Raw genomic sequence first — 12,874 nt, 5'->3', positions numbered from 1 at the left:
CTGCCGGGCCCTCCCTCTGAGGGGTGTGACCGTGTTCACCCTGCTCTCTGCCCTCTCACGGCCAGCACTCCCCAGGTGGTGTAGAAACCACAGCAGGTGCTGGGGCTGGCAATGCAGAGCGATGGATGGTGAGATAGTGAGCACCCCCCACCCCAAGAATGGACGCTGTACTGGGGGGAGCCTGGCCTAGCACTTGGGCAGGAGGCAGATCTCCCGGTCAGGGAAATGGAAAGAGCACCGGACCAGGAATTCATATATAAACTGTGTGACCTCATTGAACCTCACTTTCTTCAACTGTGAAATAGTAATAACCACGTTGCTCTATTTGTAATAATTTTACATTTTTTTAGCACAATTATTTTGTGGCAGGAAGGAGCAGCCCTATAGGACGGGCCTCTCACACCCAGCACTCTCGTCCTCCCAAGTCCACACATGCCTTGGAAAGAACTTTGGGGTCAGTGCCATCACTTAATGAGTAAAACACTGTGCTCCAGAATAATACATTTATTTTTGCTTAAATGTTTACTCAACACCAATGTTCAGGAGCACCATGCTAGGCACAGGAGGAGGGGAGACAAAAGAGCATTCCCTGCCCCCAAGGGAGTTTACCATCTCACTGGAGAAACCGAGTGCCAAAGGAGTGAATGATGGAGCGGGGTGCAGACCAACCCGGGATTCTGGGCTCTGCACAGGGCGGCTGTGACAGAACCTACTCCCCAGTCTGGCTCGATAATGGTACTTGGTATTGCCCTTGCACGCATCTAGCTCAGCAAGGCCAGCTAGCTCTGTGGACCACCACTCTAAAAGGGGAAGTATACAGCAGAGGCTGGATGTCATGCTGAGTTCCCAGGAGCATGACACACAGGACAGGGACACTCCATTTCTGGCCCTGGATTTTTCCCCAGTCTCCGTGCTTCTCATCCATCCCCCACCCTGGCATTTACACCTCTCTGCATTCTTGTCACTGCTCAGCCGTGGTGTGCAGATATAGCTCTTATCACCTTCCCATAATAACCATTCCCTTTGTGACCCCTCCCTCTCCTCTGGCCCACGGACGCAGAAATTAGTGGGAACACACGGGAGCTGGCATTAATTGAGTGCTGCTTCACTTCAATGCTTGAAGGAACCTTATTTGGTAGGTTTATCTCTCATTTTATAACTGGAAACAGGCTCAGAGGTTGAGTCACTCGCCCAGACGTCACACTAGAATCAGACTTCGGGTCTGTTTGGACCACTCTATCAGGCCTCCAAAGTCACGCAGGGCAAATGCTATTTCCCTAAACCACATCCACTCCCATTTTATCATCACAAGTGTAAACATCAAGTTGGTTTAGATTTCTCAGGGGAGAAAGGGAGCAGGCACTGAATTTAGAGTTTGCCCTCACTTCTGCAGGGGACCCTGGGACTGGGAGTTCTGCTCTGACCAGTTCATTTATGCTCCAGCCAAGCCTCCTCTGTCGCAGCCTGCATTCACAGCTCCAAGACTGACCTCAGGTGCCCCAGTGGCATCATTTTATCTGTCAGGCTAGCACAGCAAGCAAGAGGCCTCAGAGGGCCCTGGAGAAAGAAGCAGGGTGGCAGCTCCACAGCCGTTCTGAAACACTGTCCAGGGAATGAGAAGCATTAGGCCCGGCAGAGAGGGTGGCTGGCCCAAGACAGCACTTCCAAGCTCGATGTCCCAAGGAGTGTGCCAGGCTCTGAGTTTGAATGAGACCTCAGCTATCCGCTGCCCGTTCCCCAAGCGTACTGTGATGGCAAGGGAAGTCTAAGGGCCTCCATCCCACTGGGAACACTGACAGTGAGGCCGGTGGAGGCCCACAGGGAAGCTCTTCAGTGCTCACACTGGGCCCTTCTCAGGTTTCTACAACCTTCAAGGATAGCCACAGGAAAATCTACACAAGCTTCACAAGACAATTCTAGAGATGATTCAGGGGTGAAAGATACATGACAACTCCTGCTATAACCAACACCAACAAAACATTGGAACTGCACCGTGGTTTTTAATCAAAGATTGCTCGAAATAAAGGACATGTGATTACTATTTGCTATATTTTCATCAAATTGGAATCAATTATAAGTAACATCTTTTCACAACTGAATCTTTGTTGTCGTTTTCCAAAAGTACTTACATGCATGCTCCCTTGATCACCAACACTATATTTTGATGTAGTAACAACTAGTATTATGCCCATTTTATAGATGAGTTAATTCAAGTACAAAGCAAGTTAGGTGCAGAGAAACTACACAAATGGAGAAAACCATAGTGGACTTGACGCACATGAAAGGTGCAGAGGACAACAGAGGAAGCGAAAAGCAGAAATTTAAATTAGACATACATGAGTCTGGTGAAAAGGAATGACAACAAATGCAGAGGGGCTCAGGAAAGGATGGTATAAAAATCACGCCCCTGGCAAACCTTTGAGCACAGATCTCCACCTGTGTGGACTGGGAGGATGAAGAGAAACAAGTGAGGTAGCTCGGGTTCTGCTCTTTAGTTTCAGAATGGAAAAGGACTGGACAATCAGGAGAACGGCAGAATCTTGAAGAGGAGAGTCAGGGATATAGGATATAATTTCCCAAAGTCAGAGGGAACACATAAGAATTAGCTAGAAAATCAGAACATTCACCATTAGTCAGGAAATGTACCAGAAACTGAAACTGCCAAAACACAAAATATTTTTTTAAGGCAATATTCAAAAAAAAAGGAGAAATACCTACATCTAACGAGAAAGTGATGACAAATCCCACCAGTGGCTAAGGGACCAGAGCAGCCGCTGCTCAGCTCAATGGCACAGGTGCTCAGGGAACTTACAAAAACCTAAGAAAGTGACGAGCCCCAGGCCCAGCATTCATAATTATTTGGGTGGGACAGTCATGTATTTCAGGGGACATTCAGTAACTCAAATTAATACTCTTTAAACTCCAAAGAGATTTAAATGCTTGGAAATCTGTCTGAGAATCTATTTCTAACAGATCTGCTTATCTGAGCGAGTCCACAGAAGACCACCTAGAGTCTCTAAAGAATTCCCAAGGGCCCTGCAGTCGTGGGATTTATGCCAAACGAGAGTCTCATTAGATATTATAAAGGTACAAGGACTGGGTTATGATGCCCAACACCGTGACATGACAAAAGCAACAGACTTGGAGTTGCGGCCGTGCCATTCACGGGCCAGGAGATCCTGGGCAAATCTCTTAACTTGTGGTTTCTCTTTTGTAAAATGGAGTTTATTTTGAAGACTGAATGAGAGAAAATAAAAATCTGTCATGAATTCAAAAGTACTTAGCGGAGGGGGCGCCTGGGTGGCTCAGTCGTTAAGCGTCTGCCTTTGGCTCAGGTCATGATCCCAGGGTCCTGGGATCGAGCCCCACATCGGGCTCCCTGCTCAGCGGGAAGCCTGCTTCTCCCTCTCCCACTCCCCCTGTTGTGTTCCCTCTCGCTGTCTCTGTCTCTGTCAAATAAATAAATAAAATCTTAAAAAAAAAAAAATTATAAAAAAAGTACTTAGCGGAACACATGGCTAATTCTAAGTACTCAATATTATTAGCTGGGTCCCAGGAAATGCAAAGTCCGCTTTCAACCTGAAGCCCGTTACCGGGGAAAGAAAAGGTTCCCGCTAAAGCTGCGGTCTTGACACCACAGTCAATAAAATGCCTATTATACTCTGAGTTGTTTGACGGACTAAAAGGCCAGCATATCCACCTCAACTTTTGACCAATTCGAAGAAGCACATTCTATAGCAGTCTCACTTTTTCCGTTTAAATAAGATGTCAGGCTGACTGCTTTGATCAAGCCTCATGCTAGTGATTTACTTACTTGCCTGACATAAAGCCTGAGTACAAATTCTTTTAACTAGACTCCTTGATGTAAAGCTGGAATCCAGCTTACCAATCTAAATAAACTGGCCAGTTAAAGCAAGGGTTCTAGAGAAACGATTCTTAACCAAGAGGAGGTACCATTCCAGAAACTCCCAAGATTGGTAGAATAGGGATTTATAGTTTGAAAGTCATATTTAATATAATAATTTAACTGTATATAAGAAATAACTTGTTTTTATAATACAAACTTGAGAAAAAAGCAAGATAAAATATTCTTGGCTGGTGAGGATGGAGGTTGGATACAACAGACCTGAGGGAGAGTTTGTGAGAATGGAGGAGAGGTATGAGATTTTTAGGGTTCTTAGAAGAGGCAATGAGTTTTGAAAGATTAAGGAACATTGTTCTGGGGGCACCTGGGTGGCTCAGTTGGTTAAGCATCTGCCTTCGGCTCAGGTCATGATCCTGGGGTCCTGTGATCGAGCTCCGCATCGGGCTCCCTACTCAGCCAGGAGTCTGCTTCTTCCGCTCTCTCCGACCCTCCCCATGTGCTTTCTCTCACTCATGAATAAATAAAAAAAAAATCTTAAAAAAAAAATAAAAGAAAAGGAACACTGTTCTAGAGGAAAGGTGTTTGGAGGTTCCTGGCTGATTAGATGGGTAGCTGGTGTTTTGTGGGGTGGCTCTCTGCAGAAGCTGCCAAACTATACCTAAAGGAACATTCTCTGAAATAATTCTATGAAAATCATTAGGCTACTTAATGTAGAGATTACTGCAGGACATCACACCATGCCCTTGCAGTGAGGTCCCAGGAGAGAAATTTCTTGGTCCTTGGGTATTATAAGGTTTTTTTTGTTGTTGTTGTTAATTCCATTTTATGCCCATTCCATAAGGCATAGAAATGATTGTTTCCCTCTTTACATTAGCCCCTAAGGAGTTGAGAATCAACACTATGGATCTCCTCCAGCAGACAGGAGAACTTTTTGAGTGTCTTGAGGGCACTAACCTCACCTCTGACTTCATCCTTTATTTCCTTCCACACTTATTTCAACCCTAGATTCTTCAATTATTTTATATCTTATCACAGAGTACTAGATGTATCTTTATGAGCTGCTCCAAATCACTTTTGGAACAATTTATTAATAAATCTAAAATGGGCCAACAAGCACTGTGATAGGGACTAGAGGATATACAAGGATGAGCCAGAGGTTGGCCTTGTCTTAACGCCTTCAAGGAGCTGGTTGGGGTAGGGGACCCACAGCAGACAGACCACTCTGGGGGCGCTGTTAAAGAGTCACGAGCAAAGTCCCAACAGCACTGCGTGGGAAGTGCTACACACTCGAGAGCGTGGCTGAGAATAAAAACACTCCTCTTTTAAGCTCCCTGTGCATCTATCACTCCACTTAGGACCCTATGTGGGAAAAAAAAAGCCTGTTTACATGTTGCCCCGGTTAAGGCACTGAGTTCCTAGCAGTTCCATGCCTTACTCATCTTTATACCCCAGTGGCTAGTCCCAAATCTGGCCCCGAATAGATGCTCACTACGTGTCTGCGGAATGAGAAAGCTCCTAGCAGGTGCAGAGGGACAGGCACTCCAGGCACAGGCAGCATGAGTGAAAACTAGATGTCTGTTCAGTGAGACCAATGTCAAGGGGACAGGAATGTGGGTGCTGCAGAGAGCTGAGGCTGGAAAAAGTCCTGAGGGCCTAGAATGCTACAGAACACTTAGAAGGCAATGCCCTATTTTTTTTTTTTTTTTTTGGTAACTCCTGCATATTCTAGTCTTTAATGAACATTTCTTGGTCACACAGAATTCCTTCTACACCCAGACTCACCAACACTTGTGTGCAAAGGGTCATATTTGTTGTTTATTTCTAAAAGTCTAGCTGGTATTACTTACAGTTCTAGTAAGGGAGAATAGTAACAAAGATCTACCTTGCCAGAAAACAGTCTGGATAGGCCGTCCGACTGAAGGAGCATCTTGAGGAAGGTAGACAATCTATTTAGTCAGCCAGAATCAGCTGGATCATTCGGGAAGCTCAACAGAGTGATAGATGTTCTAAGAAGGGTGCCCTCAGATGCTGAGATAGCCCTCACACATTGTTCTTAGTGGCCGTATGGACTTGGTAACACACAAAAGCAAACGACCAAGAAATTCACTTAAGGATCACAGAGCCTTTATTCTTTTTTTTTTTTTTAATATTTATTTACTTATTTGAGAGCGAGATAAAGACAGAGAGTGAGCGAGTGGGGGGAGGGAGAGAGAGAGAATCTCCAGCAGACTCCCTGCTGAGTCCAATGCAGGGCTCGATCCCACGACGCTGAGATCATGACCTGAGCCGAAATCAAGAGTTGGACGCTTAACCAACTGAGCCACCCAGGCGCCCTAAAGAGCCTTTATTTTAAGCCTAGGTTCTCTGAGAAACCTGGGACTCCCCAAGAAAAGTGACAAACACCAATACTTCTCCCACTGAAAAAGAGAAGGCAGGAAGAGTCCGAGGACACAGATAAAAAGGAAGAAGACAGGATTAACACAAAAAATTCTAGAAAGGGAACACACTGTTTAAATGGAACCACAGGGAGAGAAAGTTTTCAAATTCAAATTTGGAAAGACCAAGATAATGTACTTACTAAATAACCGGAAAGTGCAAATCACTTGAATGATTCATTTGTTCTGCCCCAGAATAACAGCTCAACAATTATGCTACCCTAAGTTACTGGGGTGCCTGGAAGGCTCAGTCGTTAAGCGTCTGCCTTCGGCTCAGGTCATGATCTCAGGGTCCTGGGATCGAGCCCTGTGTGGGGCTCCCTGCTCGGCGGGGAGTCTGCTTCTCCCCCTGCCTCTCCCCGTGCTCGTGCTCTCTTTCTCTCTCAAATAAGTAAAATCTTTAAAAAAAAAAAAAATGCCACCCTAAGTTACTGCTTCTGGTTCCACTGCATGATTATACAGAACATGTATAATCATGCTGGGACAACAGAGTATGGTGCCTATAAAGCAGGGCCCCTGCATAGGAGGGGCTTGCCATTTGATGGGGGAACTTGAGGCCATATCCACAAACTTACACAAATAGCATAAGGCCGCAAATGCTGAGAGTTGGAGGAAGGACAGTTACTCTTTGTAGAAAGTGAGACTCACACAAGCAGAAATGAGAGTGTAAGATAATGTAAGTGAAGATACAGCAGTTTACCACAAGAGTGCTTAATGCTGGCTGAATTCAAAGTCCGAACTTCCCATGGGGTAATACAAGGTCAACACAACATTTATGGTCCAAAAAGAGACACTTCTGAAAGCAAATGGGGTACTAAAACTAATTAACAAGTGGAACTGATCTCGAACAGGCACAGACTGGCCTGCTGCAGGGAAATGGAGACATACAGTCACCCCAGCAAAGGGAACCACTGACTTTGTTTCTGGAGTCAGGAGATGGCCATGAGAAATGGAATGACAGGGGTAAATGTAGGGCTTGTAAGTGGCTAAATATGCTGGGAAACTGAAAAAATCTAGGTGAATACTCCTTCAAAGAAAAGGTGAAATCTGGAGGGTTCGTTTGCAGCAACTGCTACGAGCTTCACTGCAAACAGGACAACAAGTAGAAGTGTTTGGAGGGAAGAGAGAGACAGGGACTAGAAGTGAGGACAGACGTTTGCAAACAACTCAAAGAGACTTACTCATTGGGAGTGATGACAGCGGAGGACTCACAGCCCAGAGAAAACGCCATGATCAAATTCTCACTTGAAGTGTTATCAGTCCTCATCTTCTTTGATCCCCGACACTCACAGTGGGCAAGCCTTCCCAACTTCCCACCGGCCCAGCCAAATCTCAGAGAGCTCATGATTCCATTACAACCCAAATCGAACAACTCTAGCGTGTCTTACATTCTCTAAAACGCTTTACATTTACTAATAAAAAATTGCCCAGCTTAAGTCTTAGATTTGAGCACTAAACCAGACAATATAAAAATTGACAACATAAAACCTCTCTCCCAAAATAATCTTTATTTTTGGCTAAGAGAGTAATTCAAATACTTCTGAATGATTTGATTACTTCTCAGAAAAATTTAGCTATTGCTTCCAACGAGAGCATCCAGCAAAGGAGGAAAAACAAAACTGGGTGTGAAAATACACAAATGAGGAAAATATTTAATGTTTTAAGTGTATACGGAGGAGAAATCTGGATGGCCGAGGATACAAGTACAACTCAGGCGACCTACGATCACAAAGAACCCCAGGATCCCAACACCGGGCAGCAAAGCACACGACTTCTCCAAAGCAGTCCCAGAAAGGCTGCTGCAAAAACAGAGCGACGATGGTTAGGCCAAGCGGTTAACCCCATCCTCTGCAGGTGATTAGGAGGAAAAACATGGGGAGAGTAGCAATTTTCTGCCATTCTATGCATGGGGGACTGCTTCCACACTCTCCGTGGCTCATGAGAAAATGTAAGTACAATACAAGCCTCACTGGCAGGTTCAAAGAAGCACCTGCTAGCCCTGATGTGCCAAGTGTCCTACTCGGTTGAGATCATTCAGAGCCCACATCCAGAGTTTAAAGACTAAAGCCTAGTTAACGGATTTTGGATGGCACTATTCTCTATATGGGAGAGCTTTGGAAGATTAACTGTTCTTAGTTGTAAATTGTCTCCATCTTTTAATGCTGATTCCATTAACATTAAAGTGTGGACTGATTTCCACTTCAGCTGATCCACCTCAGCTGAACAAATAATAGAAACTGCTCATTTAGCCCAACACAGAAAATTTGCTTACTTTCAGATTTCACATTAATACAAGAAGAGAACAAAAAGAATTAAGAGTATTTTGTACTTAAAACACACTGGCTTACCCTACACTGGCCCTTTCCCTAACTGCCTCAATATGAGAGGAAGAAAGACACAACTGGGCTTTGCATTCACTACTTTAAACCTTGCCTTCTCTAAGTCTGCACGAGAGAAAAGTGAAGCCAGGCACTTAAGAGAACAGGCTCAGGCAAATGAGAGTTTTAAAAAAACAAGTAGCACGCTTGCCCTCCGGCACCTTTCTCCTGCTTCCTCCAGAGGCTGAAGCACACTGCCAACGTGTAGAAAGGGCTGCGAGTGTCTCAAGTGCAGAGAAGGAGAGGAGCCTTCGCAGCCCAGTGAGACTTTCTGAACCTTTCAGCAACACTGTGTTTCTACACATCTGAGTCACACCCTAGTGAAGAATCAATTTTATGGCTAAGAGATTTCCTATGAACGCCAATGGCCACTTTTGCTCCACAAAAACAAACAAACAAACAAAAACCAGTTGTTAGTATGAGGACTACCTTCTTAGCTGAAGGACTGCTCACATCAAAGCCTTTATCTCCCCCAAGGGTGCTAAGAACCAGCAGAGGAAGGCAAAGCTTTCCCGACAAACACAAGTCAGGAATAAGGGGTTCAATATGCAAAGTCTTTTATTTAAAATTTGAAAAGTTAAGACTTACGACCACCTCAGGATATGCCATTCCCATCTTATACGGAGGAATGACAGTTTCAAACTCGTGCAGAGTTGCATTTTCATTTACAGAACTCTGTAGGCACTTTAGAAGTGAAGCTTGGCTTCAAAATACAAACACTGGGGGCTTTGGCTCAACCTTTTAATATAAAAAATTCACTGATGTACAAAAATGTGAAAGTGTGACAATGACAACGTATGAAATCCTGTGATTGAGAGTCCCCTTGAGTGCGCGCCATGGTGCCCGTGCACCCGCCCACACGTACCCTGGTGTGGAAACAGAAACTAATGCAAACCGCTGCTACCGAGAAGCGCCAACATGTGCATTCTGCACTCCACCAATCACAGACCAATATCTAACCAAACATTCAGGAACGAAAAGTACGGCATCTTCCAGGAACAGCAAGGCAGACTTCTTACTCACGATGCACCAGCACGAATAAACCCAGCAAGAAGAGCACTGCATACTAGAAAAGAGACACAGAACACAAGTCAGGGAAGCTTTTAAAAGTGTCCAAGTCCTCAGAGTTCAGTCATGAGCTGGCTTTTGTGACCATGACCAATTACTAAACTAACCAATTAGTCCGTAACCCACGTAATAGTTTCCTAAAGTGAGCAAAAGAGTGCATGTTTAATGAAACATGTAGTATAGGCTCTTACCTTAAATTTCGGATAGTCATTCATGAGGATCGTCACAATCCCAATATAAGGAACAAATCTAAACAAACAAGCAAACAGAAAACCGGTCATCACAGAACTTCCTCCGTAGCCAGTCTCATTTACCGAATATTCTCAGTATCTTCCATAGAAAACTGATTTTCAGCTCACAAAGTCCATTTGTACAGACTGTCCTATTAGGTCCTTCCAACAACTCATGTGGCAGGGAAGTTAGGAATACCATTTTACAGATGAGGAAAGAGATGCTCGTGCCTGAGGTATGTGGTTTCGGTGCAGGGGAACCAGGACCAGACCTAAGATCTCGGGCCTCCAGCTGGGGACTCTCACGCTACATGTGGATTCAGTGCTCGGGGCTGGGTTTGTTGTCATAACCTTCTGGGAGTGGTCAATCTAGCTAGGGCGACAACGCAAACACGGCCAGATCATTACAAGGTACTTCATGTTAAGAGTCCAAAAAGTGAGCGTAAGAGCTCCATTACAGTACTTAAGATTTCGCCACCCTCTCATTTGTTAACCACCTGTAATCTGGCTCTTGCTCTCCTGATCCCGAAACTTCTTCCAGAACAGCTTAAATCGCTGTATGCAGTAGACCAGTCTCACCTCCCATCTTCCTTTTCATTTCTGCAGAATTTGACTTTGAGGACCACAAACTTCCCTTGAAATCCTTTCCCTCCTTGGCTTCTCGAACACACCACAAATCCATTTTTCCACCTACCTATTGGCTGCTATCCCTTTATTTTTTTCACTAGCTCTTTCTTTCTCTTTGCCCCTAAAGTTTATCCCCTTAAACTAGATATAGATAAAACCACCTGTTAAATAATCTCATAGACCTGATGTATTTCCTTTGGAGTCTTTACCACACTTTTTTGTTACATAATTGGTTGCACAACTAGCGGAATAGTGTCTGTCTCTCCTATTCGACTCTAAGCTCCATAAGGGCAAAGACGATGCCAGCCTTGCTCCCACTGTCTCCTCAAGGCCAGATGTAACCCCCGTACAGAGTAGACATCCAGTAAACACCGCCTGATGGAATGTCTGGATGTGCAGGCCTCTTCTCCTCCCTTCCCTTGGAGATCTCATGTACTCCCGGACTTCACTTCTCCCCCCAAGAGAAGACACTCCATAACCTCGTAAGAATTCAGGGGAGAAAGGAAACGTTAGCAGGGCAGGGTACCGTCCCTGTGGGAGGCAACGGCAGTTAGCAAATGCACAACTTTCTTCTTTCTCCTCCTCTTTTACTACTGGACTCTAGAACGGGCCCAGTGATACTGACCTAGACCTTGTGCTAGAGGAGGGAGGTTGGGCTGAGGTGGAGACTGAATTCTGCATACTTTAAAATAGCCCAAATACTTCTACTCAGGGCATCCACAACCTGTGCACCATCATCCCAAAGGTGCACAAACAAATCACCTCCCACATAACACCTCCACTATCAAAGCCTTAGGCAAGCTTGAAAAACAGAAATTTTGTCTTTTGGTGCACTTCCTTCCTTTGAAGAACTCCTCTTACTTCCTGTCTCCTGTCCTCACCCCGTCTGCCCCTCTCCCTTCTGGCAGCATTACCAGACACCCCCACCCCCCAACCTCTCCCCATCCCCAAATTCCATTCCGTAAGTTGATGCTCCCTAAAACCAGGCCTCCTTCATCAGAATCACCTGGATAGCCTGTTAAAAGTGCAGATTGCTGTATCTTCCTCACATTTACTGAGTCAGAGCATCTGTGGAAGTGAGGCCCAAATAATGCTTCTGCACACTCTAGCACCAGCTCAGTTCTAGCTAGTGACATGCCTGGAACAGCCAGGTGGTGGCAAATAACATCCCTTCCTAGGACCCATGCTTTGGTTTCAACCCCTGGAAGTAAAAGTCCCTACAGGATGGCAGAGCTAAGCTCTAGGATGGTAGACAGGGGTTTTCTATGTTTTTAAATACGTATTTTTTCTTTGTAATACAATAACTTATTTCTTTTGTCTCATCAGATCTTCATAAAAGCAGTAGCTTTCAGTAAACGTAAATCATCTAATTTAAGAAGGTGAAGGCAGATGCCTCACAGTAATATGCAGACTAAAAGCTATAAAAGTATCTGTGATTTCTACTAAAACAGTATCAGGCTGCTGATTCTGGTCTGATGATCAACCAGCAGCCATTCTCACGGATAGAGACCTTCACTGTTCCCTCCACGCAGTATCCATGCTCAGAGAACCTTTAGCTCCCAGTGATCACATAGCCTGTTTATGAGTTATTCATGGAAATATTTTTCCCCCCTAAGGTGGGTTTTTCCTTGCCCCACCATAAGAGAAATGGAAGCAACTTGGCCTTTAGGGTAATGTAAGCAAATAATATGACAGGCAGTCCAAAGTCAAAGAAAAGATTTAATTATTTGTCTCACTGTTTCCCCCCATGGACAGAGCCAGCAAAGGGTTGCTAATCAAGTACATAATGCTGCTACCATTAGTCATCTTCAATTCAAATCAGTTGCACTTTTTTCCTACGCTGCTTGGAGAAACTCTGCTAAAGCAGAGTTGACAATAAGCAGAAGAAGGTTTAAAGAAGTCAAACATGCCACCCACAAAGCCAGCTGCAACAGCAGCCTGTGCTGAGTTAACATCTAGAAGGCAGACTGTAGAGGAATACATGCCCCTGGGAGGTGCTGGTGAGGAAGGAGCCTCAGATGGAAGAACTACCTGCTGATATTTGGAGAAAATAATTTTGTCAGATGTCAAAGGGGCCTCGATCCGGGAAGCCTGGACCCCGGTAGCTGACTGAAAAACGATCACTGTTTCTACCCCAGAATGAGCTGTTTCAAACGTTAAGTAAAAAGTACATTTTAAAAGCCTCATCCTTTAAACTGGTTTTAGTCAACAGAGAGCTCAATTACTCCTTCCCTTCTACATCTCTTTTCATTGTTAATATTTTCTGTCCCC

The 12,874-nt window shown here is 44.7% G+C and overlaps 1 protein-coding gene across 2 annotated transcripts in view; it reads right to left on the bottom strand.

The window, feature by feature from the left end:
- Positions 1-9,218: 9,218 nt before the first annotated feature.
- Positions 9,219-12,874, bottom strand: part of SEC11A (SEC11 homolog A, signal peptidase complex subunit) — a 39,376-nt gene continuing 35,720 nt past the window's right edge. For both annotated transcript variants that reach the window (XM_032391953.1, XM_032391952.1), the window contains 2 exons: positions 9,938-9,995; positions 9,219-9,744 (listed from right to left, as the gene is read on the bottom strand). In XM_032391953.1, the coding sequence (XP_032247844.1) occupies positions 9,970-9,995 (26 nt within the window). In that variant the 3' untranslated portion in view covers positions 9,219-9,744; positions 9,938-9,969. The remainder of the gene's footprint in view (positions 9,745-9,937; positions 9,996-12,874) is intronic.

The sequence above is a fragment of the Phoca vitulina genome, unplaced genomic scaffold (assembly GCF_004348235.1).
Source record: "Phoca vitulina isolate PV1807 unplaced genomic scaffold, GSC_HSeal_1.0 scaffold65, whole genome shotgun sequence".
Lineage (NCBI taxonomy): Eukaryota > Metazoa > Chordata > Mammalia > Carnivora > Phocidae > Phoca > Phoca vitulina.
This window is presented reverse-complemented; position numbering and strand designations above follow the sequence as displayed.